The sequence below is a fragment of the Propithecus coquereli genome, unplaced genomic scaffold (assembly GCF_000956105.1).
Source record: "Propithecus coquereli isolate 6110/MARCELLA unplaced genomic scaffold, Pcoq_1.0 Scaffold67, whole genome shotgun sequence".
Taxonomy (NCBI): Eukaryota; Metazoa; Chordata; class Mammalia; order Primates; family Indriidae; genus Propithecus; species Propithecus coquereli.
The window spans coordinates 4,447,186-4,472,255 of record NW_012152729.1 but is presented as its reverse complement, the minus strand read 5'-3'; the positions used below and the strand labels follow the sequence as shown (position 1 = coordinate 4,472,255).

Below are 25,070 nucleotides of genomic sequence, written 5' to 3'. Positions count from 1 at the left end.
GCACTCTAGCTGGGGTGACAGAGCGAGACCCTATCTCAAAAACGAAAACAAAAAACGTTTTCATCTAAAATGGGTTTGCCAAACCAATCTGCCCAGATACGGCCAACAGTAGCAGCAATGTGATTTGCACTAATGCGTAAGCTCGTAGACGTGACTGCCTTTCCATCTGTCTTCCGTGGTGCTTGCAAGCAGCTGTACTATCTAAGCATCTCTCCTCACAGCCTGGCCGTTGTTCACATGCCTCCCCTTTCAAATGAGCTCCTCTAGGGCACGCTGGGCCCAGCTTTTGTTCCCCTGTATTTGGCAGAGCTTCAAGTACTGATCCCCAGCCCTCCTTGAGCTGAGATGCTGAGGACAGAGCTTCCCATCAGCCCTTTTACTCTAGGCAGCTCTGTGGCCCACCAGCTGTGCACATAGGATGCCCACTCCTAAAGTGGATCACAGAGGCCGGCCGCTGTCCATCTACTTACCGCACACTTGTGGGGGAATTAAAAGTCAAAGCAGGATGCACTCAGTATCTGTCACCTGCCAAGATCATCTCTTCCCGTTTGCTAAGATGTGCCATTCCAGGAATACAGGTTGCCTCTGAAAGGCAGAGGCCTGCACAGCCTGGAGCCACGTACACAGCCCTCCCTCCCCCAGGCAGCAATCACGCAAGACAGTCTTTGGAGCACTTGTTAATCCGTTATGATTTATTAGCTGTACAGCAGTAGATCCTCCTCCCCAGCTTTCAACCCCATTACATATTTTATTACAGGTCTCATGGTGGCGTCCTAAAATAATGAAAAATATCACACAGTACAGCTAAGTACAAAATGCATCAACCTAGAGTCTGATAGCTAACTGATGGCTCTCTTAAAAGCAATACACAGAAGAAAAAAGTGTTTGAAATCAGTAAGACTGAGGCTCTCTAAAAAACACATTTTAAACGTGATAGTTCATGTGCAAGAATCACTTTTTAGTTGGTTTTACTTCACATTATTTTCTTTTTTGAAGATCCAAAGTTTAAATTACTGACCTAGTGAAATTTTCTGGCCCAGCTTGTAAGGTCTGCTGTGACCCACTCATAATCACCCTTCTGCTTTAACAGAGGATTTATAAAACAACATTCAGCTACAAACAGCAAAGAAAATGTTGATGGGAAATCATAACTGAAAATCAGGTGCACAAGGTTCAAATGCTGGCTCCATGGGCTGGAAATCATGATCTTCCACATGGGTGTCCGTCACTAGCAGGCAGCAGTCTGGGTACTGTTCTGCTACATGATTGTGATCCAATTCCTCGTCAACATTCACGCACTAGAGTCTGTGGTAACTTAATTTGCAAGTAATTAAAATGCTGGGTTTTCTTACACTGCACTTCTTTTCAACCTCTTAATTAATGGAAAAGATTAAAATGTAAAAAAAGTTATTTACAAGCTTGACCATACCAGAAACTTTGCCAAGAAAGAGGCAAAGCTTTCAGGACAGAAACCGATCGTAGCATGCCATACTACTGGTGTGCAGCTGACTCCAAGCAAAGGGAGTCAGGGAAAAGCAAAAGCAAAAAAGAGTTTAAAAGTCTAAGTCCTTCCCAAGTCTGCATTTACAATTAAAAACTCTCTTGGGAAGAAGACCATAGAACTCTGGGAAACCTGGTGGCCATCCTGGAGTGGTTTACCATATTGAGAGAGAGGGGTCAGTGTCTCTGTCTCCATCTAGGAAAACTAGCGAGGCGTCACCACTGTCCTCAGCACTTCAAAGTGAACCCTCAGGGACTCAGAACATTCCATGATTTGCTAATATCAGACAGCAAGTTCTAGTTAAATCACATTTTTTCTAACATCATCCTTGAAGTTTTTGTTCTCAGTATGTTTGGTAAAATGGTGTAAAATGATGCTTTTCCCAAAGCCAAAAGAAGAAAGAAGGGAGAAAAATTAAGATGTTGGCCGTTGAAACACAGCCCAGAGCAGTCCTGGTGACGCGCGAGGCCCCACCATCACCGGTCCATCATGCTGAGGATCATCTCGGGCGTGAGGTCTCCGTTGGGGGCGTCTGTGGCAGCTGGCTGGGCCTCCTCTTCCTCCCCCTCCACGGGCTCGGCATCTGGCTCTTTTTTGACTTCAACTATAATGTTCTCAATTGCACCTGTATCCTGGTCTTCAACCTGAATGATGGCTGTTGCTGGCAAAGAAGAGCACAAACAAAACAAATGTACATTAAAGCCCCCAAGGATTACAAGGTTCTTTCAGACTCAACAGCGAAGGGAATGTCTGCAATACAGGAAAAGGCCTTAGTAGTGATACCGAGAAAGCCAACAAAAAGACTTAAAAGATCTAAAATGTGGCCACATAAAATAAATCCCCAATATCCTACTCTAATAAAGAACAAAATGCTGACACAGTCACCTTCAAATGCCTCCCAAATTACACATTAAAATCCTTAGTTTTCCTTCATGTCATACATTTAGTCTTTACAAGAGAGTGAGAGGCAGGCAAAAAGTGCAGACAGCACGCGACTAAGAGGACTTTGGAGTGTATGGTGCAGGTGACCCACCTAACAGCAAGGTGACATTTTTGATCCTGCAGTGCTCCACACCCGGGGCCCTCCCACCAGTGTGATCACTCCAGTGTGTGTAAGTGGGAGAGGGCTGGACTCAGGATCTATAGTTAACCTCCTTTTCTGTGACAGACATGGGGCTCAGGGAGAACATTTTAAAAAAAAAAAAAAAAGATTAAACCTGCCATTTGTTTAAAAAAAAAAATCAAAAACCAAATAAACTGTCAGCTCTCAGGAGCTCTAGAGAGACACATGAGTAGGAGCGTGGAGACCTGCATCTCCCCGAGTCTGCTGTCCTTTGTGGTGTGAGGTGGAGGGTGACACCTCTGCCATGTCCTCCCATAAACCAGGAGGCCAGTCCTTGAATCTACAGGCCGGAATTCTTAGGAGGGGCAATCTCAGCACAAACACTGCTTCAAGACCCATCCTTTAAGGTCTGGCTCCCGTCCATGCATCACCGTATCAATTCTGCCAGCTGACTGTGACGCTGGTTGTTTTGCAAAACCCACCCACGTTACCAGTACCCATCTTGTGGAACATAAGTACCCTTCTACTCTGGACTTGTTCTCCTTGAAATGTAACAGGCCTCTAGAGACTTCCTCAGATGTTCCTCAGTAAAAACTCCTAAAAAATCACTTCCTGAGAGTTTGTTCCTGACGAGACTGTAACTTGTTCTCATGGCTTAGTTCCCATCTTGCCAAAGAACATGGACCCGTCTGGCTCCCTCACGTGCTAGGAGAGGACGCCAGCTCCCGAGCGGAGCCGGGCAACTTACGCTGGTTCTGTTTGGGCTGGTTGGTTCTGCCTGGCGGTCGTCCTCTCCGCTTCTTGGCTGGGGGTGGGGCTGGGGTTACGGGCTGGGGCTCTGGCTCGGGTTCAATTTCCACAGCAGGCTCCTCCTCATCCTCATTGTCATCCAGATCTGGCTCAGCATTTTCTTCTCATGAAATCAGGAAGCACAGGTGGTGGGGCGAGGAGTAGAGTGGAGGAAGAAAAAAAAAACCCAAATAATTATATATTCTGTGAAGTCATGTTACGTTAGTAATAAAAGTCCATTTAAAAATGCTTTTGCTGGAATTTTTGCTATCAGAAGTAATATGGTAAACTGGTATTGTGGCAGAATTCACATTTTACGTGGACTGGATGTTACTTTTTCCTTTTAAACTTCAGAATATTGAGTTTCAAATTCTTAGAGGCAATTCCATCTTATACCAGTTAAGTAGCAAAACCACGAAATAGTGTTTAAGTTGAAAATAAATGTTCCCTCTACTTACTATACAGGATAAAGCAGGACGCGAGGCCTGAGATGGGCCTTTGGAAATGTGGTCCTGCTCATCTGAGTGGACAGAAGGGGTGGGTGTGTGTGTTTGTCAGGGGGAAAGACAGAAATTCATAGAGATGAGGTCCCGCTATGTTGCCCAAGCTGGATTTGAACTCCTCGTCTCCAGTGATCCTCCTGCCTCAGCCTCCCATGCAGCTGGGACTACAGGCGCTCAACCACCATGCCTAGCAAGACGACATGCCTTATGCATTGTAAGGTTCTATCTGATTGGCAAGAGTTCTTCTGAAGCTACTGTTAATTTTTCTTCTTAAGGCCAAGTTTTTAGACTTAATTCCCAACTGTACCAGACCCCATGGGTCATTCTTAACCCCCTAACCTTCTCCCTAATGCTAGGACTGTCCATCCTTGGTAAAGTAAGTGAAGGAACTTTGGGAGGCCGAGGCAGGAAGATCGCTGGAGGCCAGAAGTTTGAGAACAGCCTGGGCAGCATAGCGAGACCTCGGCTCTATAAAAAATACAAAAAATCATCTGGGCACGGTGGTGCAAGTCTGTAGTCCCAGCTACGTGGGAGGCTGAGACAAGACAATTGCTTAAGCCCACGAGTTCGAGGTTGCAGTGAGCTATGATGACACCACTGAACTCTAGCCTGGGCAACAGAGTGAGACCGTCTCAAATAAAAAAAAAAAAGGTGAAGGAACTGGTATAGAAATGATACTGATGAAGAGCCATATAACATAGCTTTGAGTCTCTCAGCCAAAGAGTGCTTGCTCCCCTCCCTCATTACTGTGGCACGAAACGTACACTGCTTGCCTTCCTCCAAAAGCACAGGTTATTAACGTACACTTTCTTTCTCTGGAACAAAATGTTTAAATTTAGAGATCTGTGGGTAAATGCCTCATCTTCAGGACAAAATGCCTTATTTCTCCGAAGTGAAAATGTGGGGGGACACACTGGTAGGTGGCAGTGTGTCAAGAATGAGATGCTTCCCTGTTGAACTTATTCAAGCCCCCTATTGCCTAAGTTGGCCCAAAGCCTAGAAAACTAAATAAATTCAGTCAGAATTGGGAGGAAAAAAGCACACAAAGAAGGTTAATAGGGTCAAAGGCTTATTGGCTTGGAAGTAATTTGGCAAAAAGCCTTGAAAATAGCAGCAGACTCTGCTGGTCAATCTCTGTAGGTGGCCAACGGGCAGAACTTCCGGGACAGGACAAATATGACTGCAAGGCCTTTGTCACACGATTAGTGGAATGGAGTCCAAAATGACTTTTGTTTTCTGGGGGGGATAAAGAGACACTAGGTATGAGGCCCTGAAACAAACTCCATGCTCTACTAACCAGCAGAAGACAAAAGGAAGAATTATAGAAATCTGTCAGAAACCATCAATAATCTCTTTAGCCTTAAGATGCTTCTGGCAATGTACAATTAGGGGGTGAAGTTGGTCTTCTTGGAGAGGAGGCACAGATGTGAGCAAGGCAGTACCATGAGAAAGAAAGGCACAGGACAGAATCTGTGGCAGCAGGAGGCTATGCAACTAACAGCAACTATAGGATCCCTAAGTTCAAGGTTATCTGCAATCACTAGTAATATCTGGGGTCTTCTGACATTTCTGGTATCTCCCAAGAGTTTATTACAATACTTCTTAGCCAAACAAAGGGATCCACAAAGATGCTCAGTTAAGAGATGTGTACTTTCATAAAAATTAAGCAAACTGACATCTTAAAGGAGGCATACACTTAAACTCAGTGACCAAAGATATTGCTAAAAAGATATTCTATTAAAAATGATATCAAAAAAATTATTATTCTGCTTAGTGGATGAATATCTTCCCAGAAACAGTTGAGAAAACGAAGGCCTTGTTAAAATAAACAAAATTTTAAAAAAGGGGGAACCTTGTTTGTTAAACATCTAAAAACTTAGTGCTTTCACGATTAAGTTTTATAATAAAAATGACTGAAGTTCTCTAATATGTTCATTTTTCAAAAATTTTGGCTGGGTGCAGTGGTTCACGCAGGTAATCCTAGCACTTTGGGAGGCTGAGGCAGAGGAGGATCACTTGAAGCCAGGAGTTCAAGACCATCCTGAGCAACAGTGAGACCCTGTCTCTACAAAAAACAGAAAAATTAGCTGGGCGTTGTGGTGTGCACCTGTAGTCCCAGCTACTCAGGAGGCTGAGGCAGGAGGATCACTTGAGCCCAGGAGTTTGAGGTGAGCTATGACTCTACTGCACTCTAGCGCGGGCGACAGAGTGAGACCCTGTCTCAAAAAAATAAAATAAATTTCATTCCCTCCCTACTATTTCTACTAATAAATAATGCAAAAGACAAAATGAGGAATCCTTAGGCACCATGTACAATCTCTCCAGTCTGATGGTGCTTCTGGGGGAAGTGCATCCCCTAAAATAAAACTCTCCACAACTTTTTCCAACAAAGCCTTAAATGTTCAGTCACCGATGTGCCTTCTCACCTGGGTGCCAGTAGCCCAGGTATCCACATTATAGAATCTAACACTTTTGAACATGTCTGTGTAATCAAATGTGGCTCCCAAATTACCAACTCTTATTCCCTATCCTTCTTTGTGAGGCTTAGTACCTCTAATCATACCCCCTGCTTGGGTTTCATGACTTAGAAAGACATAAAACACCCCAAAGAGCACCAATCAAAGGAAAATAGGCAAGATTTTAAATTAAAAATGGAGAGATTAAGGTAGGAAGAGAAAGGCTGACCTTCACTGATTTGATCAACACATCTCAAGGCTAGGCTGACACAGGCAGTCAAACCACAAGTCAAGATGCTTAAGCAACCTTCTTCATGTCCATTAGATTCACTGCTCAAAATCTAGACCAGTTTCCTAAATGTAAAAGTTAAGAACATAGAAAAGAAACTCTGCTGGCCTTAGAATATCACTAATTTGAATAAACTGAATAAAGATATTAACTTTGCTTTGGCTTTAACTGAACACTGCATATAATGTATTAACAAGCACTGGAATGCCACGAGGAAAAAGAAAATGTGCCCCAGGAAAAAAATAAATGTAAACAGACATTAGGAAAATTAGAAGTTTAAAGGAAGTAAGAGTAACTCGCCCACCTCTACATCCCAGCACAGCCCTACATAAATATACTGGAAACTGGGCTCCAAAACCTGCCTCATGTAACCAAATCAAGAAACAAGTCACTTACCACTGTCAGAGGAATCCTCTTTTTTAGAGCGCATCTTTCTTTTCCTTCCACGTTTACTTTTCTTTGTTTCTCCTCCATTTTCCCCTTCTACGCCATCTGGACCGGCACAATTATCAGCATGTCTTGCCATGGTATTCTAAAAGGAACAAAATTGTCTTTCACACCACTAAAAAAGCTAAAATCAGACTGGAAGTTCTCTTTATTTCAGTTTAATAATATCAAAATCTGGGGTATCAATATTAAGTCTGCAAGTTCTGCTATCTGCTAAGTGTGTCCTGAACACGCTCTCCCCATCCAAGGAGAATGCATAAGGCTAGGACCTCTCAGGGGCGGCTCAGCAGCCCACAGACAGGGACGGGGGTGGATCAGAACAGCTCCTCGTCCTGTGCAGACCTGACTAACGTGCCCCGGCCCCGCCACGGGAAGATCCAGGACACACTGAAGCTGGCTAAGGGTGAGATGGGATACAAGTTTCAATCCACCTAAAGAAATTCCTTTACCAATCAGACTTAATCAAAGATACTTCATCCCCTATCAGTGGAAGGGTTCACATATGGATAGAAAACCTCGAGATAGGGATGATTGGCCCTTTCCAAACGATGGAGCATCTCTATGTTTATAACCTCAGTGGAAAAAACTGCCCCACTTTGCAGGGGAAAATCAAGAATCCCATATTAAGAACCATGATAGGGGAAGCGAAGTTCTGACCCTTACCCTACGTGTAAATGTTTTCCCACACTTAGAACAGACGAAGGCCGCGGGGACAAAGTTGGGGTCGTGGTAGCGTTTGAAGTGCATGTCGAGGAGCTGCTTCTGGCGGAAGGTCTTGTCGCAGTGGCTGCAGGCGTAGGGCTTCTCCCCAGTGTGGGTGCGCTTGTGCATGATCATGTGCCGCTCCTGAAACAGCCGGGGGGGCGGGGGGGGCGCGGGGAGGCTTCAGAGTCTGATCCCGGGCAGCTACCCAGCCACCGCCTACATGCTCCTACCTGATTCACACATAGGCCTTTCTCATCCAAGGGTCTACACTCCACACTGCTCGTGATGATAAAGCTATCTTTACCGGGGTGCAAAACTGTTTCCATAAATTCTAGCACAGATAAAGCTGCTCGCTACTGCTGCCTGTGGCTCCCTCCTCAGCATCATGCCCCAAGACCAGCGTCTTTCCCTTTCTTGAGTCCTGGACTTGATTTTCACAGTTTTGAGAAAGAAGTCTGCCTTAGAAGGAGGTAAGCTGTGACTAAAGAAAGTATCAGCTGGAGAATGGGATGATATAATTGACAAGCAGCAAGACCCTTGATTTTGCTGACATTCTTCACAAACCACAGCTTGAAAATGCTATCCTTAAAAACAGCCACCGTATTAAGAGACATAAAAAACCTGATAATACCTGACACTGATGAGGCATCGATGGTTTTGTGATGGTTCCTACCTGTCTACAAGCGTAATCACACTGGTCGCACTTAAAGCGCTTCTCGTTCTTATGTGACTTCTGATGCTGGATGAGGGCATAGCGCTCATGAAACACAGCATCGCAGTAACGGCATTTCTTGCCCTGCTCAATATAGGAATGCTGCTTTCGCAAGTGGACACCTGAAAGCAAAATACAAAGCCCAGTGTAACTTGTGAAAACACAAACAAGCATCCTAACAAGTTAATAATACATTTCTTCGGCTTCTTAAAAAAATTACTCTGGCTACTATACAGAAAATGAATTATGAGGAGAAGCAGATGTGGGGAGACCAGTAAAGACTGCTGAAACAAGATAGGTGGGAGAAGGTGGACAAAGGTGATGGCAACAGACATGGAAGGGAGAGGAAGAACTGATGAGCGACAGAGGAAGTTGGATCAATAGGATTCAGTGCCTGAATGCAGAGTGAGGAAGAAGGTGGTGTCAGGAATGACTTCCAGGTTTCTGGCTTGGAAAACCAGGCGGGTGATAGGAGCACTTACTGAGACAGGAATAGTTGAAGACAGCAGAACACCAAGCTCTGTTTGTTTTGGGGGAGCATGGAAGGAAGTGTTAGACCTTCAGTTTCAGACACCTTGAATTTGAAATACCAGAGATATCAAAGTAGGGATGGGATGGAAAGGGATAGAAGGCTACAGAAGTCTAACTCAAAGGAAAGATCTGAAGTGGGCTCATAAATTTAGGAGTCGTTAGGATTCGAGGGTGACCATGTCAACTGATGAGATTGCTAGGGCAAAAAGAGTGAAAATGAAGAGGATGGGTAATACTTTAAGAAATCTAAGAGTTAAGCAGGACACGGGTGCATGCCTATAGTCCCAGCTACTCGAGGAGCTGAGATGGAAGAACTGCTTGAGCTCAGGAGTTTGAGTCCAGCCTGGGCAACATAGCGAGACAACAACTTTTTTTTTCTACTTTTTTTTGTGTGTGATATATCCTCTCTTTTAGAGAAAAAAAAAAAATCTGGCCGGGCACAGTGGCTCATGCCTGTAATCCTAGGACTCCAGGAGGCCAAAGCGGGAGGACTGCTTGAGCTCAGGAGTTTGAGACCAGCCTGAGTGAGAAGGAGACCCCATCTCTACATTTGGGATCATGAATTTATGGTGCTGTAAATCTGCTTCAGTTGAGGTGGTATCATGCCAAATTTGAAAATAGAAAAATTAGCCGGGCATCGTGGCGCATGCCTGTAGTCCCAGCTACTCAGGAGGCTGAGGCAGGAGGATCACTTGAGCCCAGCAGTTTGAGGCTGCAGTGAGCTACGATGACGCCACTGTACTTTACCCAGGGTGACAGAGTGAGATTCTGTCTCCAAAAAAAAAAAATCTAAGAGCTAAGACCAGTAAGAGAAACAAATGTTAAAAATGAAAGAAGGCTGAGAAGGACCAGTCAGAGAAATAAGAGAACCAACAGGATATAGTGTCATGCAGGCCAAGGGAGTGAAGTACTTTAAGGAGGAGGGCAGAGTCAACTATAAGAATACTGCTAAGAGATCAAGTGAAACAGAAGTAGAATGTTCACTACATTCAGTGTGTGGGATCATTAAGTGATCTTAGCAAGAGTGACTTTACCGGAGTGATGGGGTATCAAGCCAGATGTGAGGGAAAGATGACCCAGGGAAGACTGTGAGGGATACAAAACTCTTCAAGAGGGTTGGCTCTGAAGGAGAAGACTAGAGGCAGAAGATTTTTTTTTTTTTGGAGACAGGATCTCACAATGTCACGCAGGCTGGAGTGATCATAGCCTACTGTAGCTTCGAGCTTTGAACTCCTGTGCTCAAGCGATCCTCCCACTTCAGTCTCCTAAGTAGCTGGGACTATAAGCATGCACTACCATGCCTAGCTAATTTTTAAAATACATGAACATGTTCAGAGTTGAAAGGAAAGACCAAGTAGTAAGACCATGAAGATAAAGGTAATGATGGTGTAGAGACTGCCATGAAGACAGAAGTAGGAGGGTTCAGGGAAGAGGCAGAGGGACGGGTCGCAGACAAGAAGAGTGCCACCACCTCTCTAGCAACAGATGGGGAAAGAGAAGACAAATGCAGATGCAAGTAGGTTAGTAGGTTTGATAACAGAAAATCTGGAGTTTCAATCTGTTGCCTTTATTTGTTTTGTGAAGTAGGAAGATAAGTCATTTACTCAGACCAGGGAGGGGAGAGAAAATGGGAGGAAGTTTGGTTAAAGGTAAGAGTGATTTGTTCAACTCTACATTGTAGTATGGTGCCTCCCACAGAGCAGGCACCCAAACATTTGTGGAATGGATGAACAAATGAAATCATTAAACAGAATGGAGCACACCTGACAAGAACAAGCAGCTGCACTGCCCAGAAGCAATTAGGGCCCAGCTGCATTTGGGATCATGAATTTATCGTGCTGTAAGTCTGCTTTAGTTGAGGTGATATTATACCAAATTTAAACAGGGCCAATTCTGGGGAATGGAAATGAGGTAAGGGAAAGAATGACTCTCAGTTTTTATTCTTTACACATTTATTACAGTAAAATCAGGACTGCTTTAACAAGAGGAAACCAACTTCTGGATTGGTTTTGGGAGGTAACCATTATTTGATAGCTTCTAGGCACTTAAGCTCCTCATAAAGAGCTCATTATGTAGGCTCTAAGAGGTATCATGTCAGTACAAAACACCCAAGGTATTTATTTGCATCATGAAAGTGAATAATTTCAAAAAATTGAATAATCCAGACAGTGGCCTAATGGCTCGCACATACTGCACGGGAAACATTACTCATTTAAATTTCAGTTTTTACATGACAAAAACAGCACACCCTTTCATTTTCCTGAGGACAGAGCCTCTTAAACCTTTCTAACAAAGTCCTTAATAGCAGAGTAGAACATGTGACCCATGGTCTTACATGGAGCCCAAAGTCCTCTGCTTCAAACTCATGGTATGTCAGTTTGCATTTTGGTCAATATTGTCATATTAATATAAAAATGTTTTAATATAACTATTATGTATCAATGAAAATCCAGAAATGTCTTAAAATACCAGCTAAATTGCATAACTTTCCTCAAAACCTTTTGAGTAAAACCAGTGCTGCAGAAAGACAGGCCATATTTATGCTAAGGCTGGGTATGCTGATGCGGTCTGGGTACTTATATATACCCCAGTGTGAGACACAGCTCAAAAGGACTCAAGAGGACTTTAGCTCAGCTTTGCCACTCAGAGGCTGTGTTGTGTAGCTTTGGTAAAGACACCTCTCTGGGCTTCAGGTTCATCACCTAAAATATCAGAATAAGATATGCCTTGATTACTTCATATGGTTGTGAAGATCAAATGTTCTGAAAAAAATGCAATGCATTGACCTTAGTTTGAATCATACTATGTCACTTTCCTATTTGGAGAATGAAGGCTACTGATTAAAGGCATACTGTTTCCTCCCATTACAGCTCTCATTAATTTACAGATGAGCTATATTCAGGATAGAATCTTGTGGCCTGACTGCAATAAGAGAAAGAAAAAAAAAACAAAAAAAACAAAAAAAATACAGCTGCTAAGCCATGGCTTTCCCTGAATGGCAGGTCAATCATACAAATGACACACATGAGAGAAAGTGAAGCTATTTATGGTCCTTGCATTTTCATTAATCCTTCAAAATATTTTTTTCACCTGCCACTAGTTAATCTACTTACCCAAATCACTTTTTCGGGCTATGACCGTGTCACAGTGGGGACAGTGAAATTTGGCCACATTTTCTGTGTGCTTCTGTAAAATGTGCATCTTCATGGTACCACTCTGGGTAAACCGAGCATGACAAATATAACATTCATAAGGTTTTTCCCCTTAAAAGGAAATACAGAATGAACAAATTAAACAAATAAATACTATAATTTAATGGGAGGGTAACGCAGGTGGTAGATATGCTCAACCAAAGAATCTACAGGGCTTACTGAGGAAGGCTGAGGCTCAGTCCCAGCGCCCAGTTCACGTCTATCTTCAGAGATGACAAACAAGTCCTAATCTGCTGCCGGCCCCCTATGCTCTGCCCAGCTCTGCTCTGGAATCCACCACATTACGGCCGTGCTTACTTTTTGGGGAGACTACTAGATGGAAGACCTGTAAGTTTTCTTTTTAGGAAAAGACAGCACTTAGGAAAACTGAACAAGGTGGGTTAAGTAATCTACCCAGACTTTTAAAAGTAAACTCTAGATTTTAATTTCATTTTATCTCTCCCTTAAAAGCATTATTTCCATGTGGTAGAAGTACTCAAGTTGAACAAAACGAAATCTATTCTCTAATGTATTTTCAGAACAATGAATTCAGAGGATATGCCAAAGAAGCATTCAATCATATACTACATTTATGCCAGTCTTCCATTCAGGTAAGCAATGGGGCATGTGGTGGTTCATCGAGTCCTGTGGGATCCACTGAAAAGGAGCTCATTAATACAAGGAGTGGAGAAGTCATACCTGAATGGGTTCTCATGTGCCTTTTCAGCTTGTATGTGTCCCTGCTGGCATAACTACACAAACTGCACTGGAACGGACGCTCTCCAGTATGAGAGCGAATGTGACGTTTTAATTTGCTGACCTGAAACACGAAAGCAACCGAACCATATAACTTCCATTAACATAGACTACAACATGAACACTGTGGATTAGGCACAAAAGCTTAGCTTTGAGGCATTGAAGTTAAGAATACAGGAAAAAGTCTAAAAGATCATCTTTCTTCCTCTTTGTTACTTATAACCTTTGTTTTTCAAATCCATATCATAATCCAAGAGAAGAGGGTAAATGGATGGGGGTGTAGATGAGTCAAGATTGGTCACTATTTATAATTGTTACCAATCACATGGTTCAATTTTGTTCACCCTCTTTTCTTATCATTAATATTTCCTAAACAGGCCATCCTCTAGGGGTCCAATTTATCATTCTTACCATTGACTGTGCTTTTAGTCTCCTGCTGGGTACACTATTCCAACAGTGACTTTCAAACTTTACTCCAAGAAGTACTTTGAACACTCACTAATGTTTTTTTGAAATTTTAAAAAAGTATTCCAATTTTAAGACGAAAACCCCCGTACTTATACGTGTTACATACCACAATTTCATACACAGTAAGTGGTTAAATAACTGTCCTAACAGCATTACTGAGTAATTCTCTTCCCAAGATCTGTCTCCTTATCAGCTATTAAATTCCCAAATGCACCAGGACTTATTGTTCCAATGAACTATTTATCTATTCCAGTAAATGTCTGCATTTACTGTATAATTTTACAATATCCAATAGCATATTGGATATGCTAGCCCCCTCATTCTGTTTTCAAATTTTTCTAAGTTAGCCATTCACATTTACTCTTCCAATTGAAATTTAGAATCAACTTGTAATGTCTCTTCATTTATTTACGTGCTTTGGAAAAGTTTGTGAGGTTTCCTTCACATAGATTTCACAGATACTGTTTTTTTTGTTGTTCAGTTTATCCCTGAGTCATTTCGTTGTTATTAGAATTTCAACCATTTCATATCATCCTATCAGTAACTACAAAAGTTACTGATTTCTGTATGCTTATCTTATATCTGGCCACCCAACTCAACTCTTACGCTCTAAGTTTTTTAGCTTATATTCTTGAATTTTCTCTGTGAGCAAATATGTCTGCATGAAACAAGTTTTGTCTTTCCATATTTTATTCTATTAGTTAGGATTTCCAGTACAATGCTGAAACAGTAAGAATGGATATTTTGTCTGTTCTAGATTTTAATGGGAAGACTTTCAATGTTTCAGAATTAATTAGGAGGGGTTCACTACAGGTTTCTGGTGTATAATCCTTATTTTTTTATTTTATTTTATTTTTTCCAGAGACAGGGTCTTGCTCTGTTGCTAGGGCTAGAGTAAAATGGCATCATCGTAGTTCACTGCAACCTCAAACTCCCAGACTTAGGCAATCCTTCTGTCTCAGCCACTAAGTAGCTGGCACTCACCACCATGGTTGGCTAATTTTTCTATTTTTTGTAGAGACGGGGGCCATGCTATGTTGCTCGGGCTGGTCTCAAACTCCTCGCTTCAGGCAATCCTCCTGCTTTGACCTCCTAAAGGGTGTGAGCCATTGTGCCCAGCTATATGCCTTATTATATTAAAGAAGTTTTCTTCTACCCTCTAACTTGCTAGGACATTAAACAGTTATGAATTTTATAGGTTTTCCCCCCAGTTACCTACAGAAATGATCATGTGGTTTTTCTTTAATCTTTTAACCTAATATATATCAATAATTTCCTAATGTTGAACTATCCTTGTGTTTCAGATATACTCAGTAATCACTTATCTTTTGAAGTTTGGCTGGTTAGTAATTTCATTTAGAAATTTTTGGTTTTCTGTGAGAATCATAGCTTTCTTTGTGGTAGCATCCTTATCCAGTTTTGCTAACAGGGTAGTCTTATGTAATAGTTAATAAACCTTCCATTTTTAAATGCTCTTGGGTAGAGTTAGTTATTTGTGAAGTTTGGTAGAATTTGCCCGTAATAACACATGGAACTATTTTTTTGTTTATTTGTTTGTTTTTTTGTTTTTTTAAGGATCTTCACTGGCTTTTAGTTGAGATTCTAGATTTGGGCAACACCTCATTCTATGCCACAGAATGAGTGTTCCCAAGGTACTTTTTTTTAAACAGGTAAATCTTTCACACTCATTATACTTTTTGCGGGGGGAGGGTGTGGGTGTGGGATTGTTAATTATCTAGTCAGATTTTCTAACTCATCTTAAGTCAGTTTGGGTAGTTATATCCTCGTACTGAAATCATGGTCTACCCAACAGAGCTATCAACAGAAAGCTGAACACTCACTTCTACACTGGCGTAATCGCACATGGAACACTTAAATGGCTTCTCGTGGGTGTGTTTGTAACGCCGGTGCCGCACCAATTCTCCACTAGTCACGAAGGCCATGTCGCAGTCTGGGCACTTGTGAGGACGAGTACCTAGAGAAAAGAGGGTATAACAGGAAGAGCAAGATCAAGGGCACAGTTGATGTGGAGTTCAATGTGTGGCATAGAACTGATGCATGCGATTGGACCCTAAGTCATCCCATCAACCACACTGGCTTAAGAGTGGCTCCAAAAGCTATGTGAGGGCCTGGCTGAATTTATAACACTAACCCCTGGATATCAGAACACCCACCAAACATTTGGTTTCTCCTAATAACTCATTTGAATCTGTCGCCTTTGAATATAAAATCCTTCTTATCCCTATTTTGTGAATATCCTAGTCTCTATGGACAAAAGTTAATAGAAACATCATTCTGTTTCAATCTTTGCTAAAATATATAAAACATCTTTTATACTTTCATGTTTTATCAAGTTTACGTTACAGAATTAATGGATATTTGACTCGAGATCTGTTCACACATCAAATCTTACTGTATTATGACCATACATATATAGGGCCACTGGGCTGTCCATATTCTGCAATTCTCTCTTTTTTTTTTTTTGAGACAGAGTCTCACTCTTTTGCCCAGGCTAGAGTTAGTGCTATGGCATCAGCCTAGCTCGCAGCAACCTCAAACTCCTGGGCTCAAGTGATTCTTCTGCCTCAGCCTCCCAAGGAGCTGGGACTACAGGCATGCGCCACCATGCCCGGCTAATTTTTTCTATATATTTTTAGTTGTGCAATTAATTTCTTTCTATTTTTAGTAGAGACGGGGTCTCACTCTTGCTCAGGCTGGTTTCGAACTCCGGAGCTCAAACAATCCACCCGCCTCGGCCTCCCAGAGTGCTAGGATTACAGGCGTGAGCCACCGCGCCCGGCCTCTCTTCTTTTTTTAAACCACAAACGTATTAACTTGTTTTCTATATAAATTTGTCTTGATAAGGAATTCCAGAGGGTTTATCAAAGGCATTACAAAGTAGTACTGCCTTTTATGTGATTTAAACAGATCACTTTCAAACATCTATGTCTGATATTCTGTGATCTGAATGTCAACTGATCCAATATTTAAACATTTTTATGAATAGTATACCCCCTACATTTCTTTTGTTTTTCACTGAAAGAATCTTAGTGTTTTTTTTAATATATCCTCACATAACAACTTCACAACATAACTGATTACGTTAGTGGATGTTTTCCAGCCATTTTACATTCTTGAGTACTGCATTAAAAATACCATGTTCAGGCAATAATGAAAGTTCTAAGGAGATAAAGCTGACAGCACAATGCAGTGTTGTCTTCACAGACTGTTATTCAGAAACTAGTGACCATCTATGACTTTGAGCAGTGGTAAGAAGTGACAAAAAGGTAATCCCAACACCAAAACCAAAGCAGGCTGCCTTTGAGAATGGAATTAGGAAGTGCCACGATGTAATAAACAGGATTAGCCGTCTGCAGAAATGATTCTCCTAGAGAACGAAGGGACTCTTGGAGAGGGAAGTATGATTGGAATATGAGAGTAATAAGAAATTCCAAGGAATGCTCATTTGCTCAATTTGCTCCTTCAGTACCACTGAAGATGTAGGAGTGAAGGATAGAGTTCTTTCTGTGAAAAACATATAGTCTTGTGGTATAGTCAAGTAAGTAAAACAATTAACAAGAGAAGGAAAGCAGAATCCATTTCTTTTAGGATGGAAAGGCAAGCTGAAAATTAACTTAGCAGTGTGTTTTCCTAGTACTATCCAGGGGAGAGAAGAGGCCTGCCTCTGGTACACTAAAGCACGGCAATTAGTAAAGAAGTGGACACTGCTATAGGGCAGGGATTTCCCTCAGGCTGCCCCACATGACCATCTATGTCCCTCTGCTCAAGGTCCATCCTTACCAAGTCACCGTTCAACTGCTACAGCATCTTAACATATGCAAAAGCATCCCCTAGAATGCAATACAACTGCATCTAAAAAACGAAAAAGTGTATTCCTCACCATAAACTGATACTCTGGTATACACATCTGACTCTTGTGGGTTTGGTTAGAATCAGTCCTGCCAAATCAGTTCTGGGTAACCAGAAAGACCACACTTCTTATTTTCAAAGACTGAAAACTTGTGTCAACTGTGGACTCTGGGTGATGACAGTATGTCCACATGAGTTCATCAATTGTGACCAAGGGACCACTCTGGGGGTGGGGGGATGTGGAGAGCAGGAAGGCTGTGTGTATGTATGTGTGGGCTGGGGTACATGGGTACTCTGACCTCTCTCTCAATTCTGCTGTGAATCTAAAACTGCTCTTTAAAAAAAAAAAAAAGTCGGCCGGGCGTGGTGGCTCACGCCTGCAATCCTAGCACTCTGGGAGGCCGAGGTGGGCGGATTGTTTGAGCTCAGGAGTTCGAGACCAGCCTGAGCAAGAGCGAGACCCCGTCTCTACTAAAAATAGAAAGAAATTAATCGGACAACTAAAAATATATAGAAAAAATTAGCCGGGCATGGTGGCGCGTGCCTGTAGTGCCAGCTACTCGGGAGGCTGAGGCAGGAGGATCGCTTGAGCCCAGGAATCTGAGGTTGCTGTGAGCTAGGCTGACGCCACGGCACTCTAGCCCGGGCAACAGAGTGAGACTCTGTCTCAAAAAAAAAAAAAAAAAAAAAAAAAAAAGTCTATTTAATTAAAAGGAAAAATAAAAAACAAAAGCTGGAGTAGACCAATACAGAATGCCCACATCAAGGCACACCTGTCTGTCTCAGAAGTCCTGTCACGGGTGAGCTACTTTTACTTAGTTATTTGCCCTATCATAGTGTCTTCAAAGTACTAAATAAAACATACTATTAAATGAGTAGAAACTAGGGAGATGTTAAAAAGTGACTAAGTCACATTAGCAAAAAACATACACGACATACTGCTCATAGGCCAACATCTACTTGATCATGCTCATCTGACACTCAGCACATCAAATCAAAAACAAGAGCTGTCACACAAAATGAGGTGGAGAATGCGGATACAGCTAAAGCTCTATGCATGAGGTAGAAAATATGGATAGAAGCTATTCTGCAAGAAAAATGGTGAGGACTTGCAGCCAAGTGCCTACACTGAAAACAGAGCCCAGAAGATAGCCTAGAGAGAGGTCCAGCACAGTCTCTCCACTTTAGTGACCTCCCGGAACCTGGTCACAGCCTACATGAAGCTAATATTAGCAATCTGAACGCTAAAGTATGTACAGCGCTCAAACAAATAAATGTTTGAATTGCCAGAAGGATGCCTTAAATTTTCCATCCTGAGATTATGACTTACTTATTTTCCTTGAGGTGAAACAACCAGAAAGAGAAAAAGCCATCATTTTTATAAAGGCAGGATTTTATTTCTATGTCTAATGTTCTTCCTCACGGTGTCTGGCATTTATTGCCTGAGACTTTTTAGGGTCCTTTTTTGTCGTTGTTAAAAACTCAACAATACAACGGTAAAGTCTTCAGGAATTATTCCAGGTTAACTAGCTTTTTCCTGGATCACCACCCTTATATAACTTGGATTATCTCTCACTAGATTTCCTTTACATTTATTTGCCTATAATCAAGTGTATTTGCTTACAAAAAAACCAATTTTACAAAAAGGGGACCATAAGAAAGAACAAAAAACTTCCCCACGGAATTAGCTTGAATGATAATTAAAACCCAAGTTTGAACCTTGGCAATGCTGTAGCCCCCAACATTCTTATCCAGCACCTGTATGTGTGTTAAGGTGATTCCTCAGGAGAGTGACTGTTCTGAACGCCCTGCCACAGAGATGGCACTTGTGTGGTCTCTCATCAGTGTGGCTTTTCATGTGCCGATCCAAATTTGAACGCCTTGGACACGTGTAACTGCAAAGCTCACACTGGAATGTCTTCTTTACACCTATATGTAAAATAAAACACTTACTTGCCACATGGTTTCAAAGTATTAAGAATAATCCTAATCTTAAATTTCTATGAACATATTTTACTAGCTTTTTATAACTAAGCCCAATCTAAGTCATATTAAATCATACTTATCTCATATTACTAATACATTTATTTCTTTCTCTTTAGTATTTAAAAAAGAGTACTCGAAAGCAAAAAAAGTACTTAGACTGCTTAAAAAAAGTGGTACCCACATAATAACCTTTAAAAAAACAATTAAAATAACTTGCATATGCACTGTGTTGAATGCTTTATCCCAAAATGGTTTTATGAAACTACTATGAATAAACTCATTTTACCTTTCTTTTTAATTTTTGTTGGCTTTGGAGGCTTCATATTACCAACCACTTTCTCTGCATTAACCTCCGACAGCAGACCTTCCTGTTGCTCCTCCTCAAAGTCATAGACAGACACATCCACATCTTTGCCCTCCTCTGTGTAACGCAGTTTGCTTTTTTTGGTTTTCTTTGTTTTTTTGGCTGGTGGCTGATAGTCTGGGTCTTTTTGCCAACTAGGATCTTCCTGAGGCGGAAGTTCCCCTTGTTCTAGTGTCTCCACCTCTCCATTGGCCCCCACTTTCACCACTTGAAACCCTTCAGGCAAGGGTAAGGTGTGGCATATCATGGGTTCACTTTCCGCAAGACCCTCTTTAGACACTTCATTCTCATAAGCCCCCTGAAGTTCTTCTACTGAAGTGGTAGCAACAGGTACAGTCACGGGAACAGGTACTTGAACAAGCTGAAGCTCTCCTATGTTTATGGGCTGTTCCTCCATATTTACAACCTGCAACGTTATAATCTGGGTATCGTCCACAGCAGCCTCTGCTTCTGGAGCCACTGTGCCCTCCATTACTTCAGTCTTCATCTGAAGAAGGGTAGGGTCCAGCTGTTCCATCATTACCATCTGTACACTGCTGTTGACATCCTGGACCACCTCACCCCCATCTGTCTGGTTCTGAGGTAAGTGGCAGGCATCTTCTTCCTGGCCCCCTTCCCGGCGTCTCTGGTAAGTCTTTCTCTCCTTTCCTTTAATAAAAGTTTCGGACTCCTCCACGATGGCTTCGACCGCCTCACCTTCCATTTCCCCTTCCTTTATTAAGGGAGAACAGATTGTTATTTAAAATAAAGTTTGTCTAAATAAAAACACGAATTTTAAAACAAAAAAGACCCCTGGTGAATGAATGAATGAGGTATCAGTGGTGGTTGTTATTTTAAGCTTCCCTTTGGCCAATAAGTGGTTGTTAATATTAAAAAAGGCACAATAGACATTATGTGTCTACTGATGGAAGAAAAAAATACCACCTAAAGCAATCTTGTCAAACAAAACCAAAAATTCTGAAACTAATCAAGCCCCTAGATCCAACTACCAATTAACAGGAAACTGGTGACAGAAGATCTTGAATTACATTACAGGGATGAAATCAGTGAAATCTAGACTGCAGGAAACCCTGCAGGATTAACTACTTGGTTCCTTCTGCAAATAAATGACCAGAAGGAAAAACCAGAAGGATAGAGGGAGAACCTACAGAGATCAGTGGTTCCTGACCTGGGGTGACTGCCTTCAGGGACATTTGGCAGGATCTGGAGACACTTTTGTTTGTTACTACTACTATCTCAGGGTGGGATGTGTGATTGGTATCTAATGGGTAGAGGCCAAAGATGCTACTAAACAATCTAAGAGGCACAGGTCAGTCCTCCACCACAAAGAATTATCAGGGCCAAGATGTCGATAGTGCTGAGACTGAGAAAGTCTGGTACAAACAAAAGAGACTTAAGAGACAGTAACCAATCACAATGTCTGAATCTTCCTGGACATGACTCAAATCAATAAATAGCGAAAAAAGTATATAACACAAGATTGGAGGAGTAAGTTCCAGAGATTTATTGTACAATATGGCTACGACAGTTAACGACAATGTATTGTATACTTGAAAATTACTGAGAGCAGATTTTAAGTGTTCTCACTACAAAAAATGCGTATGTTAATTAGGTTGATTTAGCCATTCCACAATGTACACATATTTCAAAACATCATGATGCACACCATAAATATATAATTTTTATGTCAACTAAGAAATTAATTAAAAATAAATTTTATACATTTCCTCTATCTATTTAGAAAACACTGGTAGACATCTGGGCATGGTGGTACATGCCTGTAGTCCCAGCTGCTGGGGAAGGTTGAGGCAGGAGACTTGCTTGAATCTAGGACTTTGAGGTTGCAGTTACCTATGATGACCCCACTGATCTATAGCCCATGCAAAAGAGTTACATCCTGTCCAAAAACAACAACAACAAAAAAACCACACACGTGCAAAACCAACAAAAAAAACCACTGGTAGATAGCTTTGCTGTTTTTAAACGAAATTCTACTTTAGAAAACATGCTCTGTCATGGTTTTTTTTTTTAAGCTTTTTTAGGGTATAATTGATATACCTAAAAATTGCACATATACGATATTATTAACTACAGATACTATATTATATAAATGATCTCTAGAACTTATTCATTTCGTATAACTGAAACTTTATATCCATTGGGCAACAATTCCTCATTTCCGCCTCCCTGTCAAAGTTTTTTTCACCCTGTTTTTTGGAGTCAAAATCAGAACTTGGATCAAGACTTCTATGGCCCTGCTTGTAGACACCAGACAAAACTGCCTCCTATGTTATACCACCGACTTGAAATTCATCTCTCTCCCCTATGAGATTATGAGTTCCCTGAGGACAAGGACCACATCTAACAAGTAGTTTTTACTCATTAGCACTGTACCCAGGCTGGTAAGTACTCAATAAATGCTTTGAGGCTGGGTGAGGTGGCTCATGCCTGTAATACCAGTACTTTGGGAGGCCAAGGCAGTAGTGCTTGAGCCTAGGACTTAGAGATCAGCCTGGGCAACATAGCAAGCCCCTGTCTGTACAAAGAAAAAAAAATTGGCCAGGCATGGTGGCACATGCCCATAGTCCTAGCTCGTTGGGAGGCTGAGGTGGGAGGATCGCTTAAGCCCAGGAGTTCCAGGCTGCAGTGAGTTGTGATGCACCACTGTACTCTAGCCTGGGCAACAGAGTGAGACCTTGCCTTAAAAATCCGCCAATTCAGTTTCTGGCTCTGAAATCTTGTGAGTAACTAGAGTACACAAATTTCTAAGAGTAAAATAGGTCTCAACAATCATCTAATTTAAGGCAATAATCTGACCTAACAATTCAAAATTAAAATTTAAAGTGTTTCATATTTTTAGCCTAATCACAAACAAAGCTTTTGCTACTTCTATTTAGAGACACTTTTCTCCAATTCTCTGTCCAGGCACCTTAACACTGTATCCATGCTAGCAGTCAGGGAAAAAGCCCCTTAAGCCAGGACCACCTGTAAGGTAGTACAAAGACTAGAGAGAGGCCAGGTGCGGTGGCTCATGCCTGTAATCCTAGCACTCTGGGAGGCCAAGGTGGGAGGATCCCTCGAGGTCAGGAGTTCAAGACCAGCCTAAGCAAGAGCGAGACCCTGTCTCTACTAAAAATGGAAAGAAATTAGCTGGACAACTAAAAATATGTAGAAAAAATTAGCCAGGCATGGTGGCACATGCCTGTAGTCCCAGCTACTTGGGAGGCTGAGGCAGAAGGATTGCTAGAGCCCAGGAGTTTGAGGTTGCTGTAAACTAAGCTGACGCCATGGCACTCTAGCCCGGGCAACAGAGCAAGACACTGTCTCAAAAAAAAAAAAAAAAAAAAAGGCTAGAGAGAGATGGGCAAGGCCTGGTCCTGCATTCTAGGAGTTACTGTCTAGCATAAGGGACAAAATAGGTAGTACAATGATTCAAGGTAAAACCAGGTATGTTTGGAGAAAGATAATATAACCAGTTGTGGTAGCAAAATGGTTCATAAATGCGAGATTTGAATGGAATTCTGAAACATGGGCAGGACACTCGAAGGCAGAGCCTGGGGATGGGGGCAGTGTGTATTCTGCAGGGGAAGGGGTGGGGTCCTTACATACATACGAGAATTAATTATGAGAAAGAGTAAGAATTGGTTTAAAGCACAGGACAGAGAGGGTATTAAGACAGGCGAAAGATGTGTTGGTTGTGGCCAGTTTGGATGGTCCTGAATGACAAAATATGAAGACTATACCTCATATGGTTGCAATGGAAAACCACTTATGCTTTCTGGGCAGGGAGGTTAAGACTCACTCACTTCACAAAGAATAGGGCTTGATTTCTTCAAAAAGTGTATCTCTATTTCTGTAAAAAATGCATGATGCATTTAACACCCTTCTGGCTTTCAAGGCCTCTCAGCATCTGACCCCACGATAACCTATTCAGACTTACAGCTTGCTGCTCTCCAGCACGCTTTCCCTTTCAGTCAAGCTGTCTTTTCATAGGAACACAGTTGTTCCCACTGCCATTTTCCTCTTTTTTGCTCTGTACTTTAAGTCCTACCCACTCCTCTCAGATCACAACAAAGCCTTCTGAGGTGCTGTGGCCACTGCTTTGCTCTGAATGTGTTTGCTAATAAAAATAACCACACAATTTTGCACTTAAAATTTTCTCAAAATGATCTATTTTCCCAGCTGGGTATGAAAACTCTTTGAGGGCAAAAGTCAGGCTTGAAGCAACCTACATTTTTGGACAGATTCAGCAAAGCCCACCATCTGCATAGAACAAAACAAGGCTGATGGAAAACTGAGGTTGGTGGGTTGCCAGTCTGGTTTGTTCTGCCATTACTTTCTTTCATTAGTCCCTTGTCTCAACCAAGAGAAAAATTCTACAACATTGAATGTGAAGGCCTCTCACTAGCTGTTTTATAACAGTGGGGACAAATATAACAAAATATTATTGCAGAAGGTGGGGGTCCAGGGACATTTGTATAGTACTTTAAAATGTGCCAATAAATTAAAAATGTCTGAGCAACGTGCTTGCATTTTTAAGATCTCATTTATACTTCTGATTGTGAAAGACTACTTTAAGCATGATCCTAACTATAATTACTTTTATAAACCCAATGTTGTTCAGATGTATTATTTTTGGGATAGGAATTCTCTATACCAGCACTGTTCAATAAAATTATAATGTAAGCCACAAATGTGAACTTCTGTGTAACTTTAAATAAAAATTTTTCATATTAAAAAGTAAAAGGATGTAGTCCCAGCTACTCGGGAGGCTGAGGCAGAAGGATCGCTTGAGCCCAGGAGTTTGAGGTTGCTGTGAGCTAGGCTGACGCCACGGCACTCTAGCCAGGGCAAAAGAGTGAGACTGTTTCAAAAAAAAAAAGAGAAGGAAAAAGGTAAAAGGAAACAGGTGAAATTAATTTTATTAATCTATTTTATTTAACCCCGTATGTTCAAAACATTACCATTTCGGCCGGGCACGGTGGCTCACGCCTGTAATCCTAGCACTCTGGGAGGCCAAGGCGGATGGATCGTTTGAGCTCAGGAGTTGGAGACCAGCCTGAGCAAGAGCGAGACCCCGTCTCTACTAAAAATAGAAAGAAATTAATTGGACAACTAAAAATCTATACAGAAAAAATTAGCCAGGCATGGTGGCGCATGCCTGTAGTCCCAGCTACTCGGGAGGCTGAGGCAGGAGGATTGCTTGAGCCCAGGAGTTTGAGGTTGCTGTGAGCTAGGCTGACGCCACGGCATTCTAGCCCAGGCAACAGAGTGAGACTCCTGTCTCAAAAAAAAAAAAAACAAACCTTACCATTTCAAGGTGTAATCAAAAAATTATTAGTGATACATCATTCATTCATTTATTTAGAGATAGGGTCTCACTCTGTCGCCCTGGCTAGTGTGCAGTGGCGTGATCATAGCTCACTGCAACTTCAAACT

At 41.8% G+C, this 25,070-nt stretch overlaps 1 protein-coding gene across 1 annotated transcript; it reads right to left on the bottom strand.

Annotated features, from left to right (window-relative positions):
• Nucleotides 1-664: 664 nt before the first annotated feature.
• CTCF (CCCTC-binding factor (zinc finger protein)) lies at nucleotides 665-24,613 on the bottom strand. Its single transcript, XM_012660585.1, has 11 exons — nucleotides 24,596-24,613; nucleotides 19,554-20,343; nucleotides 19,040-19,210; nucleotides 15,253-15,386; nucleotides 12,887-13,007; nucleotides 12,110-12,259; nucleotides 8,427-8,587; nucleotides 7,712-7,894; nucleotides 6,998-7,133; nucleotides 3,313-3,474; nucleotides 665-2,162 (listed from the first exon to the last, which is right to left on the bottom strand). The coding sequence occupies exons 1-11, from the start codon at nucleotides 24,596-24,598 to the stop codon at nucleotides 1,978-1,980; spliced, it is 2,196 nt and encodes a 731-aa protein (XP_012516039.1). The 5' UTR covers nucleotides 24,599-24,613; the 3' UTR covers nucleotides 665-1,977.
• Nucleotides 24,614-25,070: the final 457 nt, after the last annotated feature.